The sequence below is a fragment of the Antrostomus carolinensis genome, unplaced genomic scaffold (assembly GCF_000700745.2).
Source record: "Antrostomus carolinensis isolate BGI_N321 unplaced genomic scaffold, ASM70074v2 scaffold16847, whole genome shotgun sequence".
NCBI lineage: Eukaryota > Metazoa > Chordata > Aves > Caprimulgiformes > Caprimulgidae > Antrostomus > Antrostomus carolinensis.
The window spans coordinates 42014-64630 of record NW_010325521.1 but is presented as its reverse complement, the minus strand read 5'-3'; the positions used below and the strand labels follow the sequence as shown (position 1 = coordinate 64630).

The 22617-nt window shown below is 42.6% G+C and overlaps 1 protein-coding gene across 1 annotated transcript in view; it reads left to right on the top strand.

The window, feature by feature from the left end:
- The first annotated feature begins 5286 nt into the window (after window positions 1-5286).
- Window positions 5287-22617, top strand: part of AMOT (angiomotin) — a 31940-nt gene continuing 14609 nt past the window's right edge. Inside the window, exons 1-5 of the mRNA XM_029085786.1 lie at window positions 5287-6158; window positions 12680-13133; window positions 14949-15093; window positions 16493-16585; window positions 19266-19411. Coding sequence (XP_028941619.1) covers window positions 5287-6158; window positions 12680-13133; window positions 14949-15093; window positions 16493-16585; window positions 19266-19411 — 1710 coding nt within the window. The remainder of the gene's footprint in view (window positions 6159-12679; window positions 13134-14948; window positions 15094-16492; window positions 16586-19265; window positions 19412-22617) is intronic.

Here is a 22617-nt window from a genome sequence, read left to right as displayed (position 1 = left end):
TTAAAGCTGGGGAGGTGTTTATGGTTGGAGTCTGAAACCCACTTTTGGTTAGGAGCAGGTGCTAAAATGCTATTACAGTTCTAGGATTTGTTGTGTGCTGCCTTGCAGGTTTGGGTGTTGGCGCCAGACATTGGGAACCTTGATTCTCAGGGACTATCCTAGTGTGTATTCTTTCCCTTCCTCCTCCTTGGGTAGGGCTGAAATGAAATGAAGAGCATTCAGTGATAACCTGCACTATTCATTAAATAATTTTGGACCTCGCCCTTGTGAGTCTGGTGCTCCTAGCCACTTCAAAGTGAGTGTGTGTGCAGAACAGCCATGTTTCCAGTGGTCTGATAGACACATTAAGCGAATTTTGCAGGATCAAGCGATCAGCCTGGTGGGTTTTGCATAGACCATGTAGCAAAGGCATATTTCTATTAAACAGTGGGTGACTCAGCATTCGAGCTGGTCTCGGTGATTGCCTGGATTCTTCACAGGCAGTCCTGTCTATGCTACCTCTGTTTTGTATTCCCCTCCTTTATTACAGAAGGTATGTCTGAAGGTAACTCTGCACCTAAAAAAAACAACCTAAGACTTCATGGAACTGATAGCATCCCATCACCTGCCGCCAGCCAGGATAGGCAGTGTCGCATGTGCCTCTTTTAAGAAAACCACAGAATTACTTAACAAAATTTACTGCTCCAGTCTGAAGTCTTTCGCTGTCACTGGATTGTTTTGTGTATGAGTGACACAAAATTTAGTAGTAAAACTGAAAGTGCTTAACTGTACTCCAGCCCTTTTGAGGTGGTGAACCTGTTCCCATCCCACTTGATGCGTAAGCTAATTAGCTTCTTGGCTAAGCAGTAATTCTGGGCAAGTATGTACAGGCTGTTCTCACGGGGACTCTTGCATTCCTCTTAGTTTCACAAGCTAAAGAAAGATGCTTCTCTCCGCTTCTGAGGTTATTATTGCTCCATGCAGGTTAATTGAGCTATAGCATTATAGCCACTCATCACCCAGTGGTGAGTAGCTCACTTGTCTAAGCTTGTTTATTTTTATAATGCTGAAAAATATTTGCATGCTGTACAGAAATGGGCTGCTTTGGTTCCTTTCAGCCTGGCAGTGTTATCATTTTAAGTTCTTCATTAATCTTTCTTCCTCACGAGGGACTGGCAAGGTTCCTGTGCATAATTACGTGATGTTTAAGACAGAAGCCTCAGTTACTGAATTTTTACACAATGCCCTGCAAACACGGGTCTTTTCTTCCTTAAATAGTACCTATGCTACTTCCCCTTTTATGCCCATTCTTGATCTCATATGGTTGTTACCTGCAACACTGTTTGTAATTCCTGTGTTAGTTCTACCAGTACTAGACTGATGTTTTGCTCAAGAACATACAGATATAAAGCTACCATAAATAATTTCAGACTAGCAGTTAGAATAAGGTAGTAGATGATAGACCTATGAAGCTCAGAAACAAACTGCAAAATTGATTCAGCCTAGGAAATCGGCCTTACAGGGGTTCTTTGGAACAGAATTAGTCTAAAACTGAATTTTCCACTTGAAATGCAAGGTGTTTCTAGGCTTTGTGGTTATGAAGAGTGCACCATCCAGTCCATAAGCCAGTACAGTTTTGCAGAGTTGTTGGTAGTCTGAATTCAGCCCTATCCATCTTAATAGATTTAGGCTAAACCCCCAAATTTGTCTGTTTAAAATGTCTACAGAACCTATTCCAATTTCCTTCCAGTTCTATCATAACAACTTTTCCAGTGCACCTCACTAATTTCCCTCCTTGGCACACTGAAAACTGAAATTGCTGGAAGAGCCTAACACAAATAGAACCTAGTGTCCAAATAAATAACACATGCACTTCAGTACCGACTGTACTGTTCGTTTTTGTGTTTCATTACATAAAAAAGTTAACTCACTGATTCTGCCACGAGTTTCCAGCTTGTTCATAAAGCAGATTCCAGGAATGCTGCCACTCAAGTTAGTTGCACAAGATTTTCTTTGTTAATTAAAAATAATGGGATAAGACTGGAAAAAAAGAAAGGCTTAATGCTAACAGTTGATATTTAAAGAAAGTGGATTTGTTGGCCAGAATATCTTCATATTGTATCTCAGTCCACCTTTTGTTTTGGATTTCCAGGCTAATTCCTAGTTTACATCCACACTAAAATTAGTAGTATTCAGTCCCAGCAAATACTTTCAGTGTGAACAGATCAGCAGAATAAGCTTGTATTGCTATGAAGTGAAATTCTGTGTATGAAATGGTTGCATACAGAATTACTTCCTTGAACGTTGCAAGGAGTTAAATGTGCACAGATTGAATTTGTCTGTTGAGAAAATCTTTAAGGCAGAGAGGCAGAATCTCAAGCTGGGTTGTATCTTTGTAATAAAAAAATAAACACACACCCCCTCCTTAGATTTTTCCAGTTGAGACAAAAGAAATCTTTGGGTGGAAAGGCAGCATCATATTGCATAATAAAAGCTTTTTTATCCTCTAATAAAAAGGGTTGCTTAGGGCAACTTCATTTTAAAATAAAAGAAAAAACAGAAGGGGGAAAAAAAAAAGAAGTCAGCGATGATACTGGTATGAAGGGGACAAGGAATCTTTAACTTCTATGGTGCAACACTGGGAAAAGAGGCTAGAAATTGCTCTAGTTATCTGCTATCTTAATGCCTGGTTTAAAGGTTCTTTACTGCATATTTGCTGGCAGCTGTTTTCAATATATCCCTCTCGAGCTAAGTCACCAGTTAAGAATTTGACATTAGATGTTTTTTTCAACCACCATCTTGAAGTACCATACCACACAACACAGCCTTGTTCCCTAGTTAGATATTGTTCATGTGCCTTGAAATTGCTGTTGACACCTCAAGTATTTAACTTGCAGATCTGAGATAATTTTTGTTGGGTGTGGATGTGTGCCATAATAAGACAGAGACAGAAGTATCCACGTCTGCATTCCTTCACTAAATCAGTTCACTTTATTTTTTGCAACATTCCAGGAAATTAAGTTAAATTATACATCTCAATTAATATTTTTAATTTCACTAGTTCTGTTTTAATTGCCTTCCCTTAAAGTACAGGCACACCGAGCGCACAAGAATGTTTGACTTCTTTTGCATTGGTTGCCTTTTTCCTTAGGACACCTTCAGTAGTAGATTTAACTGCTTTGTGAGTAAAGTGCCTAAATACACATTTTTCTACGTTCTCCTGATTCTCCCCTCAATGGGTAAAGTTTCTTTAGTGCTTTATGTTCCGAAAGGGAAAAGCAACATAGTTAAAGAATGTTTTGGGAATTAGAGCTGTGCTCTGAAATATGTCTGGCATATACTTTGTCAGTGTCCTTTTCTTCCCCTCACTTTCCCAGTCTGTAAAATAAAGCTAATATTCCTATACTGATCATTCTCACAGTCATTTCTGAGGCATAATTTGTTGAAGTTTACAAAGCATTTAATGATATCACCTTTCATCAAAGGATTTCCGCTGATATAGATTGAAATATACAGCAAAAGTGGAAAAAGAGTCACAGGGTATCATCATCTGTGCTGCAGCTTTCATTTGTAGCAAAAAATAAAACAATGGAGTTAAAGAATTAGCAGGTTTTAATCACTGTTTCACTTGAAGGCACAGATGGGACAGAGCATTACTTGGCAACATTTAATCTTGGAGCAGAAATGGTCGTGATTAAAGCAGCAGCTGGAGTAGATTGCTAGGGACGGGGGTTCATTCATCCTAAAGGGATCAAAACTGTTGGGCTCTGGGAGAAAACAAGAGAAAAATCTGAAATATGGGCCAAGGTTTATTGTTTCTAGGGTCTCATCTGCAGATTAAAATGATGTTTTCAATGCTTTCCTCAGAATTATTTTGGAAGCGAGGAGAGTATCAAGTGATCTGGCCTACTGAAGAGGAGACTGAAGCCATCTCTGAGTGGAGATTTTGGACTTGCGGAAGGAAGGCTGTGTGTGTCCCCCCATGTGGCAGACCTGCTCCTCCTTACCAAGGAAGTCAAAGTGAAGTAAATAGGTATGTGCCACTTCAAATAGGATTTCAGAAGAACCATGTTCAAGTCCAGTTAACAGGGCCTGAATTCATAGTTTGGTGAGGCAGCCTGGAATGAGGTGGATTTTAAGTTTCTCTTCATTAAGGTTTGCAGAAGGGTTCTGTCTGGAAAAAAGGTGTCAAAATAAAGTACTAGAATACCAATGTACATTCTACTGTCAGGGCAGAGCCACAGCTTAGCCAGCAAGTAAAGCATACTCTCTATTCAGAACTGTTCTAGCTCAAAAGTAGCTCTGCTTTTAGTTGTATGTCTCAAAGGTATCATTAATTTTGAATATTTCAGCTCATGTAAGGCCAGTGGGCTTGAGTTTCCATGTCAAATTCCTGAGTCCACTGGGAGACTGAGGGAAGTGTAATCGCTGTTGATCACTGACTTAAGATGAGCTTGATTTTTTTGTGTGTTTTTTCTCATTGGTACACAGTGTTTTTTTCATGCCACTCAGAGGTCTTTTTCTGTTCTTTAGATCTGACAACCCTTTTTCCTTCTCTTGCATTTGCATGTGTTCAGCTGGTGATATGTAGATGTGTGAGGATTTGGTTGCCTTTGTATAGCAGGAAGTTACAGAGTCCTCACTTGCACTAGTACCTAGTGTTTTCTGCAGCAGGGAGACTAGGTGCTGAACTCACTCTGGGAATTTCATAACTTTAAAAACCTGCTGGCTAACAAGGTATTCATTAATTGCTTTAAATGATCTAAGCTAAGAGATTTCTTTACTTCATCTGAACCATATACTATCTCAAGGGGCCTCTCTCTTCCCTCCCCCCCCCCCCCCCCCTTAATGCTGATTTCACCCTTTAATCCTTGTCTGCCTGGAAATATGGGAAGTGTATTTCACTGTTGATAGCCCTAAGTGTAAAGCAAACAGGTCTTAGGCATTTTTACCATCATCCTGTGAATTATAGGTCTCCTTTCTGCCTGAAAGCAGCCTTGCTGTCTGAGGTATTCAGCATGCATCCCTACAGCTTGCAGTCGATTGATATTCCTGTAAACTTGCAAGTCACCTTTCATCACCTTTCAGGCTTTGCCCCCTGGCATGCAAGTCCTTCTTAGGTCAAGGGCCTTGATGACCCTCATTGTTATGGGAACCTTTGGTAATCTAACCTGCTTTTTTTCTGTATTTCAAGCCATTGCTCTTAAATGTCTCATGCTTGATCCACTCAGGCGCTAATAACCGTGTCTCCTTTCCTTAGGTCAAGGGCAGCTTTTACATTCCACCCAAAAGGCACCACAGTTTGAGATGAGGAATTCAGACGAGCAAGCAGCTACGACAGTTTTACAGCGCCTGCTGCAGGAGCAGCTCCGATACGGAAACCCAAATGACAACCGTAACCTTCTTGCCTTACACCAGCAAGCCACAGGAAATGCCCCCCCTTTCAACAGCACTGGGAGTCCAGCATCTCAGAACGAAGGGCTGAGCTCCCAGGACCACCAGCTTGTGACTCATGCTGCCCGTCAGGAGCCCCAGGGCCAGGAGATACAGGTGGACAACAGCATCATGGAGAAGCAGCTCTCCCCGCGACTTCAGAACAGTGAGGATCTCCCGACCTATGAGGAAGCCAAAGTCCAGTCACAGTATTTCAGGGGCCAGCCACATGCTAGTGTTGGGGCAGCATTTTATGTAACAGGGGTCACCAACCAAAAGATGAGGACTGAAGGGCGGCCCACGGTTCAGCGGGTGAGCCCAGGGAAGGTTCACCAGGATGAAGGACTTAAGGACCTCAAGCAAGGGCACGTCCGCTCCTTGAGTGAGAGGCTGATGCAGCTGTCCTTGGCTACCAGCGGTGTCAAGGCCCACGCGCCTGTCACGAGCGCGCCGCTCTCCCCCCTCTCGCCACTTTCTCCTCAGCAGTCCAGCGACCCTTATAAAAATTCTGGCTCCAATGAGTTCTACAAGAACTCGGTGCAGACCCCTTCCCAGCCCAACATGAAAGGAATGGAGCAGCGGGGTCCTCCTCCAGAGTATCCTTACAAAAACGTGTCCACCCCGTCGATGAACTGCAAACCTCAGGACTCGGGGCATTTCTATAGTGATCATCGTGTGAGCCAGCAGGGAAGATCTGATGGGCCTATGATGAGGTATCAGCATCCTCCTGAGTATGGGTCAGTCAGGTAAGCAAGATTTTAAAGCAGAGTCCATGACAGCCGCCTAAGGAAAGACAGTATAAAACTCAGTCCATTGCCCTCACTCCTGAGGTGGGTTTCCTTTCAGCAAAGATCCCATCTTTATTATTTGGGATGACATATTGGGTTTGGCTACAGACTGCTTCTGGAAGGACTGTGTAACCTGTTTCAGTAGCTTACCTAGAGAGGTCTGCCTCTTTTAAAAAAAAAAAAAAAAATCACAAAAGGAAAGAAACCAACCAACCAAACAGAAAACCCAAGCCAGCTCGATTTTATGGCATGGGGAAGTTCAATGCTGAGGCTCCCGAGCCTTACAAAAGGTTTGCTACAAAAGCCAAAATTACGGTGGGATTAATTGTAGAAACTTGCAGTTCCTTAGTGCAAGACTTAAGCTGTTCTTTAATTACATCTGTCCAGACAAAAGATTGCTTTTTTTTTTTAGATGTAAACTGCATCTAAATGCTACATAGGAAAGGAGAAAGTGAATGAAAGCAGTAATGGTGCAGGTAACAAAAATCACCTGAGCTTCCTTTAGAGTTTTTCATGTTCTGTTTTCAATGGACCAAAGTGTAGGAGTGGAAAATGGAGCGTGTTTTGTGCCTCATCCCAGACTTGCTTGCTTAGCTTTTGCTACTTTTCCTTGCATCATTTGAAATCTCAGCCTGGTTTCCTCTAGATAAGGAGCTAAATTTGTCTTGAACCAAACACTGAAGTCTATGTGGGTGAAGATAAAGTTTTATTCAGGTGGGCCAAAAATATGGCTTTACTTCTTTACAGCTGTTTCCTTACCATCTTGTCTCTATCCAAGACCAGGTGGGATTTGGTGTAATAATTCTGGCCTCACTGAAGCTAGAAGGGTAATACAAAGGAGCAACAGGAGGGCATTGCTCCATAAGTAAACAGTGAGGTCTCTGTGCCTTTGTGTTTGCACATATTGTGTTGTGTTTTGAGGGGAGCATGAAGAAGAAGCCAGTCTGAATTTGGGAACAGAGTCTGAGCTTTGGGCAATTTGAATCTGCTCAGAACCTTCCTAGTCCTATGGGGAGCTATTTTCAGAGTTTGTCCACCATTGTTTGTGATCTGAAATGACTTCAGCAGCATACAAGCCTGATGAAAAGGCCCTTTGATCTGGCTAAATAAATAATAAAGAAGCCAGGAAAAGGGGAAGTAAAGGGTTTAGGGGGGGTAATGATTGTAGAAGCTCGTTGCAAATGTTTTTGAAAATTCAAAGGCCTCAAATCTCTGTGCACACAGGAAAGGGAAACAGATCCTTGAAGGTTATGCAGCATCAGAAATACTCACAGTATTATACATAGTGAATCTGAGATGTAGCCTGCTTGCTGTTTAAAGGAGAGGTATTTGAAAACACGCCAACAGTCAGCTCCTCTAGACAGGGTGATTTTTGTCTGTATTGGATGGATCCTGGCTGCTTTGAAAGAACATGGCGGGGGGAAAGGGGGGAGGAGAAAGGTTCAGCTGGCAAAGTTTCCAGTAGGGGAAGCAACTGAAATTTGTCTTCAAAGCACTGGGAATCTAATGAGGTTACTTTTTAACCTAAATAGCTGCACAGAGGAGAGGTTTCCTTTGCAAGCAAATGCTGAAGCAGAAGAACAATTGCAAGACTAATCCATAAATTACAGAGCAGCGTAGGAAAGGAAGGGAGCGAGTCCTCTATTCCCCTCCCTCTCCCACACACTTTTAAGAGAAACTGTCATTTAGACAAGAAACCTTCTGTCTTACTAAAGGTGCAGCTGGGTAATGGTGTGAGGATTTTAAAGGCATACAACTTTTGGGAGTCCGTTTGCTCACACCAGGCAGTGCTAACGAGTGTCTCTGCAGCCTCTCTGGAGTGATAAATTGTTTTCAGAGACTCCAGTTTTCCTGTGCTGCAGCTCTGTGTTTATTGGGATTGATTTGGATTGGTAAATGTGCATTTTTTGAACTATGTGTCAAGGAAACAAAGCCCCTTCTTTCTGCTAGTGAAGCCACACCCTTTTCTGCGGGTTTTCCCCCTCATTGTTTGGGGGAATTTGAGGGTGACCTAACGATGTGGTTAAATAAAACTCGTTGAGCAAGATAAACATTGGGGAATTCACAGCATTCTCATGCTTCACCCTCCCCAGTCTGGGAAAGGAATGGGCTGTGTGGTAAGTTTAAACCAGTCTGCAAACAGTTTGCCTCACCTGCTCTTGGGCGGTATAACTTTGGGATCACATATATGTTCATAATGGCGTTGGTTTAATGTAAGTACTGGGCATGCCAGAGGCATCTGTGCTGTTATTTGGAAATTTTAAAGAAAATTCTGAATAGAGCTGGCTGCATGTGATGCTCCAAAATCCTATTCTCTGCATAATACCTCAACTGCACTTTAGCATCGGTGATCCAAACAAACCTTCAGGTCTGAGAGGAGAAGACAGATGCCTGGGGCTCAGTGTCCTGTGGGGAAAAGGAGCTCATGTTGATAGAGTTTTGGGCGCAGAGGAAGCTCGCTGTCTCTCTGATTCAAGCGCCATCCTCTGTTTGGAGCCCAAGTGACTGAGCTCCTGCTGTGGTGATTAATCCCATTGACTTCACAGAAACTTTTTGAGAAGGAGCTCTGCAGAATTTGTCCCATAATTAGTAAATCACTTCTGTGCACTGTTGTCCCCTGAGCAGCATCAAAGCAGGGGATAATCAGGTATGACTGGCAAGCAGAACAAAAATGCGTTGGTTTGATTTCAGCTGTCTAATCAAGTAGAGTCTGCTCCCTCCTGCAGTCAGCATTTCCTGGTTTGTGCTGGAGAGGAACTGTTGCTTCTTGAACATGAAACAGGCAGGAGAAGCTGGGAAGGCAGAAAAAAATTTAACAAGCCAGAGACATTTCCTGATATCTTCATTTTTCTGCCCTCCCCTCTTTGTTACTCTACCCGGAGATCTTCTGCTTGATTTGGTGTTTGCGATCCTGGCAGCCTCAGGACTCCTGATGGCTAGGTTTGCTTGCAGAGCTGCCCTTACTCCATATCTCTTTCTTCATAACTTACAAGCCAATGTGACCCTTGTAGTTGCAGAACCATAAATCCAGGTTTGTACTCGGCCCGCGTGGCATGTTTCTCTGATACACGCCAGGGACTGTAAGGAAAGCAGAGATTCTTGCATGATACAGTCTTCAAAATGAAGTGGCCCTTAAAGTTATGTTTTCAAACTTAAACACTTGTGGGAATTATTGCTCTGAGGTTTTTTTTGCTGTTTGGGGGGTTTTCAGGTCTTTATGACACTGAGGCAGATGGAAGAGACTTAATAAATTTTTTTTTCCCTCATGTATTTTGGGAGTCTTTCTGCATTTTTGCATGAAGTGGTTGGTTTGGATGTAGTTTTGATTACTACTGCAGGTTTAGCCAAGGACTGATTCTCTCATAGAGGGAAATTCTTCCGTTCTTTCGGCAATTCTGTTAGGTGACCCCAATAGTGATTTGTACCTTAAAATTTTTCAGTCTGGCCTAAAAATCTTTAAAAGTCTAGTTGTGTTCATTTACCTTTCTGAATCTCTTAGTCCAAAATTGGTTTACCAGAGAAATGAATTCTGCAATTCTCATTTTAATCTGAGGGCTCTCAGAGCCAGATGTTTTGAACCCACAAAATATATGTAGGTATTTTATAAGACAAAATTGAAAGTAGTGGAGATGCTAAAAAGTTCTTTGAATATGTACGTAAAAGTTTGCATACAAGATCTTAAAAGTTCTAGTTGTCACTGTGAGATTACTAGGATTTTTTTAATTTTTTCCCCCTGAGATAGGCTTTGTCACCCCAGTGGTGTTATCTTGTTTTGTTGGGAATATAAATGTATTTGTGACGTTTTGGAAGTGCTAATGCTCTTGGTAATGCAACAGAACTAAAGGCTCCCTCCCAGCTCTCATGTTTTAGCTTAAACCCACAAGATTGGTATAATTTCAAGATTATGAGAGGCTTCAGATGTGAGTGCCAAGATGCTGGAAATCTTGGAAATGTATCTTGTTTAGAAGTACTCAGCCATGGTTTCCTAGAGTTTTTCTTTACAACAGGCTGAAAAAAAATTTCATTACAAGCTGTGTCAGTACAAAAACTGTCCCTTCAGAATTTAGCTGCTGCTGTTGTTTTTCTTTGGCCATCTTTGTGTTCCTTTCAGTGGTGCTCAGGTGCTGCAGAAATGGCAAGATGCTGCCCATGCATCTCTGATGGCAGAAGAACGAGATACTTTTAGTCAAATAACTCAAACGGTTAGCAGTGTTGTCTAAATAGTCCTCATTAGGCTTATAATATTAATTCACTGAGATCAGTGGAGTCAGTGTCTCTGTGTAACTGCTTAAGGTTGATTTTGGACTGAAAGAGAATATTTTGTAAATTCAAAACTGGAAAGGTGGTTTTTTTGCATCCATGAGGCAGACTGGCAACATATCTCTTTTGATCTAACCTCTGTAGGTCATCACAGATTAAATGTCACAGCAAGGTTATTCCCTAATTGATTATAACATCAAAACAGAGGTGTGTGATGTTAGGTAAAGAATAAACTCAAGGAGAAGAGTGGTTTCTGAAGATGAAAGTTTTAACTCTGCACATAACTGGATGAGCTAAGGGAGCTGGAAGCCACCTGAGACAAACCAGACAACCTTGAGCATGGCATGTGACAGTTTTGCCTCATTCTTCATTATGAGAACTGGCAAATAAAGGTAATGAAATAAATGCAATGATAAGTAGAGCTGACCTCCCAGGAGGGGAAGAACCAGATTGATGCTACTAAACTGAACAATCCTGAAGAAATTAATTGCACATCTCTCTTCTGCTGACCCCTGAGATCCCCACGCTGCATATGATTATTTCTGGGGAAATAAAGCTCCTGAAATGATGTTGCTGACAGGGACCACAGTCACCTTAGTGTGAGAAAGAGAGAAACAGTAACTAAAGCTATAATTATTTGTTTTTTCCGAAGTGACAAAGTCTAGATTTGTTTCCCCGTTAAGGAATTTGAGCATCAGGTTGGAGGTTTCTATGCACCTTCTCTGCTGGAACGCAGGGAAAACGAGGCATAAGATGCATGATATTGAAATAGTGAACCCTGCCCTGGGCTGAGAACATACTAACTGCTCTACGTGCGCTGCCAGCCAGATGTGAGGAATGCAGACGTTTCCTCTTTGGACGGTATGAAGAGTTGATGCGTTCTTTCTGCAGAGAACAGGAAGGATGATGCTGAGTGTTTGCACATCGGCTGAGAAGCCCGTTGTGTAACCCTTTAGTTTCCAGTTCAGCTTCATGCTTACTGTTGTCATTTGACATGCCACTAATGCTTCTGCTGTGGTGGGAGAGCTGTGCTGCTGGCTGTCCTTTACCTCCAGTACCCCTTCTGCACTCAGCAGAGCAAGTGCGTAGGGTCCTTCCTGTGAATGCAGCAACCATGGGGGTATTCTGCAGCAGCTATGGTCAGGTGGAACAACAGTGTGTGCTTTTCCAGCTGCAGGGTTGAACTGCATCCCAAAGGGTGGGAAATGTTATCAGGAGAACAGGAGTGTTCCAGAACACATTGAACTACCAGATTGGGTCTGCACTGGGCTGAGGTCTGTGCTTAAGAGACTGGCTGCAGCATGGAGAGGGAGTGACTTCAACTGTTAGGTTAAAGAACATCCAGAAAAGTTAAAGGTTGAATGTCTTTGGAGGAGGAAGCAAAACCTGCCTCCTGAGGTCATCCAAGCACAATAAATCCACACAATCTTCTAAGAGAGATTTCTTACTTGGCTAATGCAGCAGAAGTTGAGCTGGGGACCTCCAGCGCCTGGGAAAAGTGAGCTGATGTAGCTGGAGTTAGTTCTGTGATAGACTGAAGCATGTTATAGATAGCTAGATCTGTCTTTGATATCCTGTAGAGGTTATTGTTAGGAGCAGTAAACATACATGCCTACTGCATAGAACTGAGGGTAGTTCTGAATCAAAAAGCTGCTTCTGATTCTTAGGTTGGTTTCCAGATCCTTTAACTGTCTCATTTGACCAGGCTGCAGCTTGCCGATTGATATTTCAGAAAGCTCAACTCAGTGATGCTGGCGTACTAGCATAGAGCTTAGCCAGTCCCTTTAACGCTGTATACTGAATCGCAGAAGAAAATTCATTGTTTTCTCCATGAGAGATGGCACATTTCAGGACAGAACAAATGAGCCCATTCCTAACAGTCCTCAGTTTAGCCACTTTATCCACAAAGTGTGGAGAAAAGTTCTAAAAAAGAATTTTGGTGAGTAGTTGCTGATGGAGTTTCTTTTAGTGTTCCTGTACAAAACAGACTCAAGAGGAAAGACCTTAGTGCGCTTACAATGTATTTTCTGATAGTGATTTGATTTTGAAGCAATTTTTTTTTAAACAAACTTACAAAAATGAGGAAAACGTCACATATGAGTCCTTTGTGTGTGAAGACCTGTGCATAGGAGCTACACAGGTCATCCCCCACTTTGTCACTGGGTTTGTGCACCATCTTCTGCATGACTTTGATGGAGCTTCTGCTCTCTGTTTTCCAGGCAGAACCCAGATGTGCAGCTGCAGTTACAACAGAGACCACCTCACCACCACAGCCCAACTTCTTCCTTGACATCCCTGGGATCTTTGACTTTGCTTCAGTCTCCACCACCATCCAGGCTGTCCCCTTCCCAGCATCAGCAACCTCTGACTCCAAGCCAGGGAGATCCTGGCATTCTGCCACGGACCCAGCAGCCATTCTTGTCAAACCAAGTCCATCAGGGAGATTTGTACCGACTATGCCAGCCCTTCCTAGGCCCGCAGCAGCAGCAAAGCGATTCCTATTCAGTAATGTCCCGGGCTCAGCAGATACCTTCCCCATATCAGCAGATGCAAGTAGATCCTTTTGCCATAGTTTCCAGGGCCCAGCAGATGGTGGAAATCCTGTCAGAAGAGAACCGGTCTCTACGACAGGAGCTGGATGGGTGTTATGAGAAGGTAGCCCGGCTGCAGAAGGTGGGTGGTTTTGGATATCAGGCACTCTCCTGTGTCTAGTATCATCCATAATTGAATCATCTCATCTGCAACTGTTACATTCTTTGCTTAAGGGATTGATTATCTACTTTAGAGTCTTTTATATGTAAATTGATTAGTCGGTATCCTGTCCCTTTGGGCAACAGCTTAACTTTGCCAGAATCAAAGCCTTCAATTTTATTCTAACAGCTTATTGACCATGCTTAAAAGAGCATCCTAATCAGCTGTCTTAAAGAGGCTGACTGCTTGGCTTCCTTGGTTAAATGAAACCTAGTGTTCTTATGTCCAGGATAACAGCAGGTTTCATTTTTCCATGTCTAAAAGACTTCAGAAACTGTAAAAAGGGCCTGTTCGGAATGACATGAGACTATAGTCACTCAAGGAGACAGTGGGACATCGCTACAAAACTGGCTGGCAGGACAGTAAGCAAGACAAGTACTGCTGCTGTGGCTGCATTAAAGACATTTGAACTGCAGGGCTGAAACTAACACTTCTTTTGTCAGTGCCTCAATAACACACAACTTCCATGAAAACTTGGTACCTTGTTTTGGATCAGGCTATTTGCCACCTTTGGCTTTATGAAACAAGTAGAGTGAGTGATGCTAAAACATTTTAAAAAAATATCCCAGTGAAAGCCATCATTAACGTGCATGTGTGGAGACATTTTCATTGCAGCCTCATAGAAGTAAGTTCTTGATGACCAGTGGTTTAAAGCTGTGTAGCACATCAGCTTTGCTTGTGCCTTGCAGCTATGAACAGGCTGATGCTACTTGCCATTTAGGACTTTGTGGGCCTTGCTGTGCTCTTTGCATTGAGCAGTCTCTGGGGCCATAAAAATGTGTGGCTGCTTAAAACACTTGTTTGAGTTCAGGTGACCAGTGTGGCTTTCCACACTCATTTACTCCCTATGTTACGTCTTTCCAGGGACATATGTTCATTTTGTTGTATTTTTTTGGAAGGTTCCTGATCAGGAAATGCTTTAGAGAAATGTTTGACAGCTTCCTGATAATGAAAGAAGGATAAAAATGCACTTCCCTCCAGCCCGCTGTTGATCACTTGCTATAGCCAGTGCTGATGGGGGTTTGCTATTGTGTGGATCCATACTTTCATAGCAATGCAAAACTCGGCCTGGTAAGGAGAGTTAGAAGTGAATCCCCTCGTCTGGGTGATCAGAGAAGCTTTCCACTGAAGGCTAGAAGGAAAGATAAAACATATTTTACTGCAAATGTTTCCCTCCCCCTGTTTAGTGAATTGAATATTTAAAAGCACAACTATGTTGTTGAAGTGTAAACATAGAACGTTGGGAGATTTTATTGCGAATTTTGGACCATAACAATTACAGATCTGGGGAGTTCATCAGTAGGGCAGGGTCTGCCACTAGCATTTTTTTTAGCGTGGTTTTTGTCTGCCTTTCTTGTTCTGTTTTACTTACTTGATATCGCATTAGCTATTTATATAAATGTTTTTTGCCCAAACTAACAGTAGTGCCAAACTGCCCCGGTCTTTGAAAAAAATAGATTACATTTGCACTTCTTCAGTTTGCTATATGTATGCTCTGATCATACTGGGGAAACAGAGCTAGAGTCTGGATGGAGAGTCCAGATCTTTGTTTCAGCCATCAGTATTCTTTATACAGAAGGATCCATCACAAGCCTGAGGCTCTGTCGTTTTACTTAATGTGTAGGTGTAGGTTTCTTTCAATAAAAAATTGAGGGAAAGAAATCTCCTTTCTGAGACTGAGTTAAAAGGATTATTAGTGATAAAATAGTAAGTGCTTGTTTTTCACTTCCACTGCAGCTGGAAACAGAAATTCAGCAAGTTTCAGAGGCATACAAAAACCTGGAGAAATCATCCTCTAAACGAGATGCCCTGGAAAAGGCCATGAGAAACAAGCTGGAAGGAGAAATTCGTAGGCTTCATGATTTCAACAGGGATCTAAGAGGTGAATGAAGTAAAACTTCTGTTCTTCAATGTTGTTTTTTTTTATTGTTGTACTTACTTGGCAGGACAGTGTTTTGCTGCCGAATTTGCCGTGTCTGTTGACACAACTAGAATATGGAGATCAGAGATCTCAGGAGTCTGAGATCTTAAGCGGTTGCTGGGAGTACAGAAAAGACAGGTTTAGGAGAGTACTGTAGTCTCTCATTTCCAGCCTGTTTCTCATTGAGAAGAAACATGTGATTAGCCAAATACCATAAACCAGATGCAGGCCTGGAATTCTCTCTTGTCTTATATCCTAGACACAATTTGTACAATTTGTTCAGTTTATACAAATGGAAAGACGTTTTGCTGACTGCCTAATCCCACACCAGGCATGTTCACTTTATTTCCTGTCCAGTGACCCTTTGCACTGACATACAAACTGCAGAATGTCTGTTCTTCCTGAAGGTCTTTCATTTCTTATCAATGTAGGCATCTGGTTTTTTGGATCTCTCTTCCTTTTCCAGAGTGAGATGTTATTAGCGTCTGGTTCTTGCTAAGAGGCTGAGGCAGTACAACGGCTGGCAGTGGAGAGTGATATTGGTGGTATTTGACCTTAACATGGGTCAAAGTTTAAGCATTAGCTTGAAAGGCAAAAAACATCTGCAATTTGAGATGTTTAAAGGTGCACAATCAGTCTTTTAAACCGTAAGTTTAATTTTTTTATTAAAGCCTTCTGATTGTCCTATGTGTCATCTGCTCTCACTGCCCCCAGTCTTTTACTAAGACTGTGTTCCCAGAAATTGTATTGCATCCAAGAAGTAAGGCCGTACAGTGCCCAGTGCTATCAAGAAGGACAGTACACAAAGGCCTGCACTAAATAATCTTATTCATAATAAAACACAACATAAACTTGCCATTCTTCTTTTCATAGACTGATATAAATTGCCGACAGCCTGCAGCAGTGAAAATGTTAAGCTGTGCTTAGCGTTTTACACTTTTCCCTAAAGTCAGGTAATTGGACAACAGTGGTTTAACCTTCTAACTATTAAGATTTAGTGGAGAATTATAAGGGAATCTTTTAATTGCATGGTAAGATTTATTTGGATGGAAAAAATAAAGTGTTTTAACATTTTCAAAAATTGAAAAAATAGACTTCTTATGTGTTATAATTGTTTAAAGTAATTTCTTTGGAACTTTACTTAACTTGTTTTGTCTCATTGAGAGTATTTTCTCAAGGACATAATAATTAGAAACATTTCAAAAGTGAGTGCCAGCTTCTGATAGGCTTTTTACTTTTGTCTGTGTAGAATTAGGAGATCCTTTCCCCTAGCTTGCATTAGAAATGTCCTGAGCAGACGTGACTTAATGCTTGAAAGTTTGTAATTGTTTGGTGATCCTTTTGTTGAAAAATTTTGCAGAACGTATGGAGACAGCCAACAAGCAGCTTGCGGAGAAGGAATTTGAGGGGTCTGAAGACAATCGGAAAACCATCTCTCAACTCTTTGCACAGAGTGAGTTACACAATCATTATGGGTCAGTAGAAATGCTCTGGTCATCCTGGGAAGGATAACAATGCAGCAGGTTAGCATAGTTCAGATCTGTTGGTTTTCTACCAGGACAGAAATCAGGGCAGTGACAGTCCAAAACTGGCAGCGCAGAAAGGAGGGTGGATTCAAGAATTCCGTTTCTGTCAGTATGTAAAGTCCATCTGATGACATTTATTAGAGATTTTGGAGCAAATGTAGTTTGCAGTTAAACTGTAAAATCAGTGTTTTCCCCATAACGTTTACCTCCAGGATATTTTATTCACCTATTTTGTCCACTGAAAGCTTTGAAATTAAACCTTTCCAGGCTGACTAGAGTTCTGGCCAGTTGGAGTTAAGGCCAGTGGGACTGGAACCTGGTAGGTCTGCTATATCTTTCCTCTTTAATTTGCCACTGCCCTATCCAGTTCAGCAAAAGTAAAGAGGATGAAGACTGCCTGCAGTATGCTGGGCTGGGTAAGGGTCATGAATTCTGTCTGCAGCAGTGGATTTATCACAAAGCAAACCAAAATGACGGATGTGAAATGCTGCTTTTCTTTGTACTGAAATGTCTTGAGGCCGATGGCAGCGAGCCAACTTTTCTCTCATCCCATAGTGTACTCCACCCTTCTGACAATGCTCACTTTTCTCCAATTGTTATATAAAAAGGTAATGCAATAAAATTGCAAAATAGAGATTTTCTGTGGTGTAACACACACTGCTTCTACTCTGACAAATGCTGGTATCCCTCTCTTGTATTGCCTTTAGCTTATTCTTTGTGTCTTATATTGCAAGCAGATGGCTGTCAGGTTGTGAATTCAAAACTCCTGATGGTAGTGGAAAGTCTGTGAGTTTAGTCTCACATTCCAACTGGTTGGGTGGACTTTCAGGTTTGTAGGTTCACCCAGAATGGTGGGAAAGTCACAGCTGTGAGGCTTTACGTTCAATTTCTCCTTTTGAATGAACATTGAAACTGTAGTGCTACACTTTGTGGGTTCCAGCATTTCTAGAGGTGCTGTGGCTACTTGTCGAGTGAAGCAGTACTCATTTGGGGAAAAGTCTGGAACAGAACCTCCGAAAACTGGTTGCAAGCACTTACAGATTAACAAACAGTCTGCTGGCACTGATTGATACCTGCTGGCATGATGCCACCCTCTCTCATCTCTGCAATACATTTTAGCATTCTGACACTGTCAGCAACTCATTTCCTGGGTGGAGGAGAAATGCTGGGATGGGAGAGATGGGCATGGGGAAAAGAATAGGCAAGTGGTGACATTAACCTTGGTCCTTTTGTCTCAGGCTAGCTCTGATCTGCAGTCAGGGTTTGCTCTGCAGAGTTCTGGGTGCTGTTGGTAGACAGGTTTGTTTTGCAACCTGTGTGTGGGCTGCATTGATTCCCTAGCAGAAGGGAATCTTTAGCTACTCCATGTTGCTAAAGCTTTGCTCCTGGCTCTCTGCTGGCAGAAGAAAGAGAGTAATTGTGGTCCTGTAAATATAGTTATGCACATGCTTGCACAAACGGGCCTGTATACTCCATATGCAGTCTGTCCTAACACCCAGGATCTAGTTCCTGTTTTTCAAGCCTTCCACTCCTTGTCCTCATTCCTTTGTCATGGGATATTGGTTTCTGGAATGCAGTTTCTCTGGTGTCTTCAGTCCTGGGTGTAGATCACTCCAGGGAGTATTCTGTGGTTATGTATCCAGCAAGTGTGTTAATGTTATCATTGTAGCTGGTTGGCTTGAGCTGGGAATGACAACATATACAGAGGACATCAGCTCTGTGTTGTGGCTTTGCTTTACACCCCTGTGTGATAATTTCTCCAGTCCCCAATTATTTTATCCTATTTATTTTTTATATGAAGGCAGTTGCCCTATTTCTGAAGCACACAGCATAGCTGCTCCCACTAGGTCCAGTTCTTTCTGGAGAGCAGCAGCAAAGGACCATCTGCTGTACTTGGGGTGGCTTTAAAGCATCAGACATGATCTCTCAGTGCTGGGCAAAAGGCTTTCTTGAACTGCAGGTCTGCTTTGAGCAGTGACAGAACAGATACATGGACCTCAGTTCTGGCCCATGGGGTTGTTTTTAAGGGCAGTAGAGGAAGACTGAGGAATTCTCATTGCTCACTTGTTTTCTGACTCTTCTGATGGTTCTGCTAGCAAAGTGGGACAACTGGGTGTTACTTTGAGAAGGAGGACAGCTGCCCCAGGCAGAACAGCCTTCCTGGTTTTGGGGTCAATTTGAAAAAAAGGAACACAAGTTTGTCAGGCACAGAAGTCTGCCATCTCCTCTCCCCAGCCTGGGATATTAAAATTACGCAGTTTGTTTTCCACCCCTGAAAGCTCAGAGTAGAGAGGTGCCAAATTTCATTAACCAGGTGCATAATCAGAGCAAATTACCTAACTGTACTGAGTGATGCACCTTCTATTCCTTTTTGCAAGCATTGTGGCACATCGTTACTTGAAGGTACCATGCTTGTTTTTCAGGGTTGCAAGTCCTTTTCTTCCTTGAAAGCCATGTACTTTTTTGTTTCCCCTTAGCACTAGATTTGCATTCTCTCTCTTGTGAGAAGTTCCAGTACAATCTTCCCTTCACCTCTGGAGTGAAAGTCTCATGAAAGCTGGGTAGAGATGAGCACTGTCCATTGATAACTCTCATTTTTTTTGATAGACAAGGAAACACAGCGGGAAAAAGAGAAACTGGAAATAGAACTGGCTGCTGCACGCTCCACCAACGAGGACCAACGAAGACACATTGAGATCCGCGACCAGGCCTTGAACAATGCTCAGGCCAAGGTGGTGAAACTGGAGGAAGAGGTAAGGATGCTGACAGAGAGAAATTAGGGTAGATTGGGTTCCAATGAAAATGACTGTGGGAATGAGTTTGTCTTGTGCAAATTGTAAGGAAATCTGCTTGCTTCGAAGCTATTTATGTCAGCTTAGCTTTGTGTTGGTTAGCTAAAGCACTGAACTGTGCACAGATAAGCCACAAATCTGTATTTCCTTGGAAGTGCTTTCGTCTAAGCAGGCATGTTTCGTTTTCTTTTTGTTTCAACTGATAAAAGTGGGCTGGAACTGAAATCCCAGCCCTGGCAACCTCCTAAACTTGGCAGAAATTCAGATCTGGATGGACGTTTAACTAATATCAAATGAATGCAGCTTGTCCCCCTGCCAGGTGTTCCACTTACACCAGAGTATAGTGGTGCACAGTGCACATCACCATATGTGCCCAGTATTCGTAATAAGCTGGGCATGACCTTGGTTGTTTTCTCTCCCTTTCCTCCCAAGAGGGGGTAATGCATTTGAGCTGCTTAGCTGGTCAGCTTTCACAGTACAGTTTCTTTTGTGGCATTGTCCCTGCCACTCACACATGGCTCTCACCTCACTGCCCTTCTGCGTCATAGGGTCCATCCTCTTTCCTCCCGCCTACTCCTTTCCTCTCAAGGGCTCCATTTCCCACTCCCAGCTTCTGCTTCCTTTACTCCTACTCTTCCTCCATAGAGAGCCTCTGGAGGAAATCTCATGACCAAGCACACTTCCTCCACTGCACATGTATTCTCGCCTCCTTCAGTTCTGCCATCTTCCTGCCTGCTAGCGCTCACCACCACCCTCAGCTGAGCACAGGGACTATACCCACCTGCATCTTCTTGTCTTTAGAGACATTCCTCAAACCCTCCCCTTGTCTCCTCCTCCTCCTCTCTGTTTAGGATCTCATTGTGTCAAGAGAGGAGGAATGATCAAATACAAAGTGAACCTCCTCCTGTCTTATCTCGCCTGCCTTCCTTCTCTCCCAGGTACAGTTGTAGTTACCTTCTTAATTTTAGCCTGCTCTTCTCTAAGCTCTGTATTTGCCTCAGCAGCCCTTCTCCTGAAATTTCCTTTGTTTCTTTTCCTGATGTCCTTAATTTTTGTCCCTTGCAGTACCTTTCTTTTAATCTCTCCAGCTTCATGGAAGCCCTCCCTCAATCTGTGCCCTCCTGGATCTGCTCTGCTCATTCAAGATGTTGTTGCAGGCTTACCTGCCATCATACCTTACTAGCCTTTCTCCCCAGTGTTCCACCTTGCTTTCCTTTCTTCACCACATCAAATTCAGGCAGTTCCTCTTTGCTCTCCGACCCCCTCATGGTATACCCAACCCTGTTTTTCTTCTCCCCTTGTTGCTGAGAGGATGTCTTCTACCTTTGTCCTTCTCGATTTCCAGCTGCCCCTTCCTCCCCAAACAGGCACTTCTCTGCATTCTCCCAGACTGTCCTCACTTTCTCTGCAACGACTGGCAAGGGCACTTTGAAGCATCCCTTGCTGTGATGCTCGCAACGTGGTTGGCAGGGGCTAGACCACAGTTCATGCTAACCCAGAGACTGTGTACTTGGCCTATCCTATGGGTGTGTTTTTACCTGATGTCTCTAGTCCCAGACTCATGCTGGGAGCTTTGAGGACAGGGAGCTTTCATTTGTACAGCACTTAGTGTTGGGTCCATCACTGGGGAACCAGGTTCTGTGCAATACAAATCATCATAAAAGAAAAAGAACAGAGTCAGAGGAATGCTTAAACATCACAGGCCACATTCAGCCTTGCACACAGTTGACAAGTCCACTGATTTCACTAACATTGCAGCATCTCCTGGCTAGACTGACTTGCAGCTTTGTTGCTCAGGGGGACAGGTTATAGGGTAATTTAAACATGACATGATTCTCTTTGGCTCTAAAACCATTCTGTCATTTGATCCTGCAGTGCGTTAGAGCTCTTTGGCTTTCATTCAGATTTTAGCACCTTATTACACTAGAAGTCTGATGTGTGACTAACTAAGTACACAGGACATCCTTGTGGCTTCCCTGGAACTATTCACATGCTTGGAGACAACGTGTATAGAAGTGCTGTGATCAGCCAGCACAAACAGCACTTGGCTAGCTTGAACTTCTGTGTAGGCACTAATATTGTCTCCCTCACAATAAAGTTGAAGCCTTTAGAGGTAATAATAATTGTATGTTTTCTGTTCAAAAGACCTCTCCCATTTTACTAGAAGATTTGGGTTCTCTTGCAAAGTATTTCTGCCTAGGTAGAATAGCAAAATAGGTCAGTAACTCTGGGCTAGATTGCATGATAGCTTAAAAAACACACATATGCTGATATAGAGTGAAATGCCCTGGTCTCAATTGCATGAGGGCTTGTGGTCATTTGCATCCAACCTTTGCTCGAATCCAGGCTGTGCAGGAAGTGCCACCCTTCCTGTTGTAGATAAATATGGAAGCGTCTCAATGAGGGAGCGGGAGTTAACTCTACTTTTTCCTAGAGGTGAGGGGGAATAAGGGGAAACAGAGGGGTAAAAACTCACTTTTGTAGGTTTCCCAAATCACTTTCTAATGAAATACTTAGGATTATAAAGTATTTGTTGCCTCATTAGTATTAAATTGTGGGAACTTCTCAAATCCCCGAGCTGCTTGGTAACTTTCTGAAAGTCAGCCAAGCAAGCTGTTTAGTGCTCAGAGCACCATTTAGAAGGGACTGTAAATGTCAGCCTGAGTTAGTGACATTCAGTGACCAAGATATATGAACAATTTGCCAATTATTTCTTTTATTCCTGACAGCTTAATCTGAGTTACTAGTTCCTGTAATTGTCAGGAATTTCCAAACTAGTTCTGCAGAAGAGAGTGGAACTTCTTATGCTCAGGTTTGCCAGCCACGTTGGCTCAGGGCCTGTGGGGGGTGTGCATATTTTGTTTGTTGCATCCTGTAATGTAAGTTTTCAGCTTTCACACCCCCCCCTCCGTTTTGACTTCCTATTAAGCAGGGTTACCCTGCCTCATATTCACCAGATACTTCATAAAAAGAATATTTATTTTCTATTGAAAGCTATAAGCCATATATCACTATAGCTGAATTTAAATGTTGCATTTAAATTGGGACTTCCAGATTCTTTTTAAAATCCTTTTCCTGAATTGCCAGTTTGGGCACAACCACTCATCTCTAAAATATAAATACTTGTCTGCTCCTATGGGGCTTTGAGAGCTTTTATATATATTACA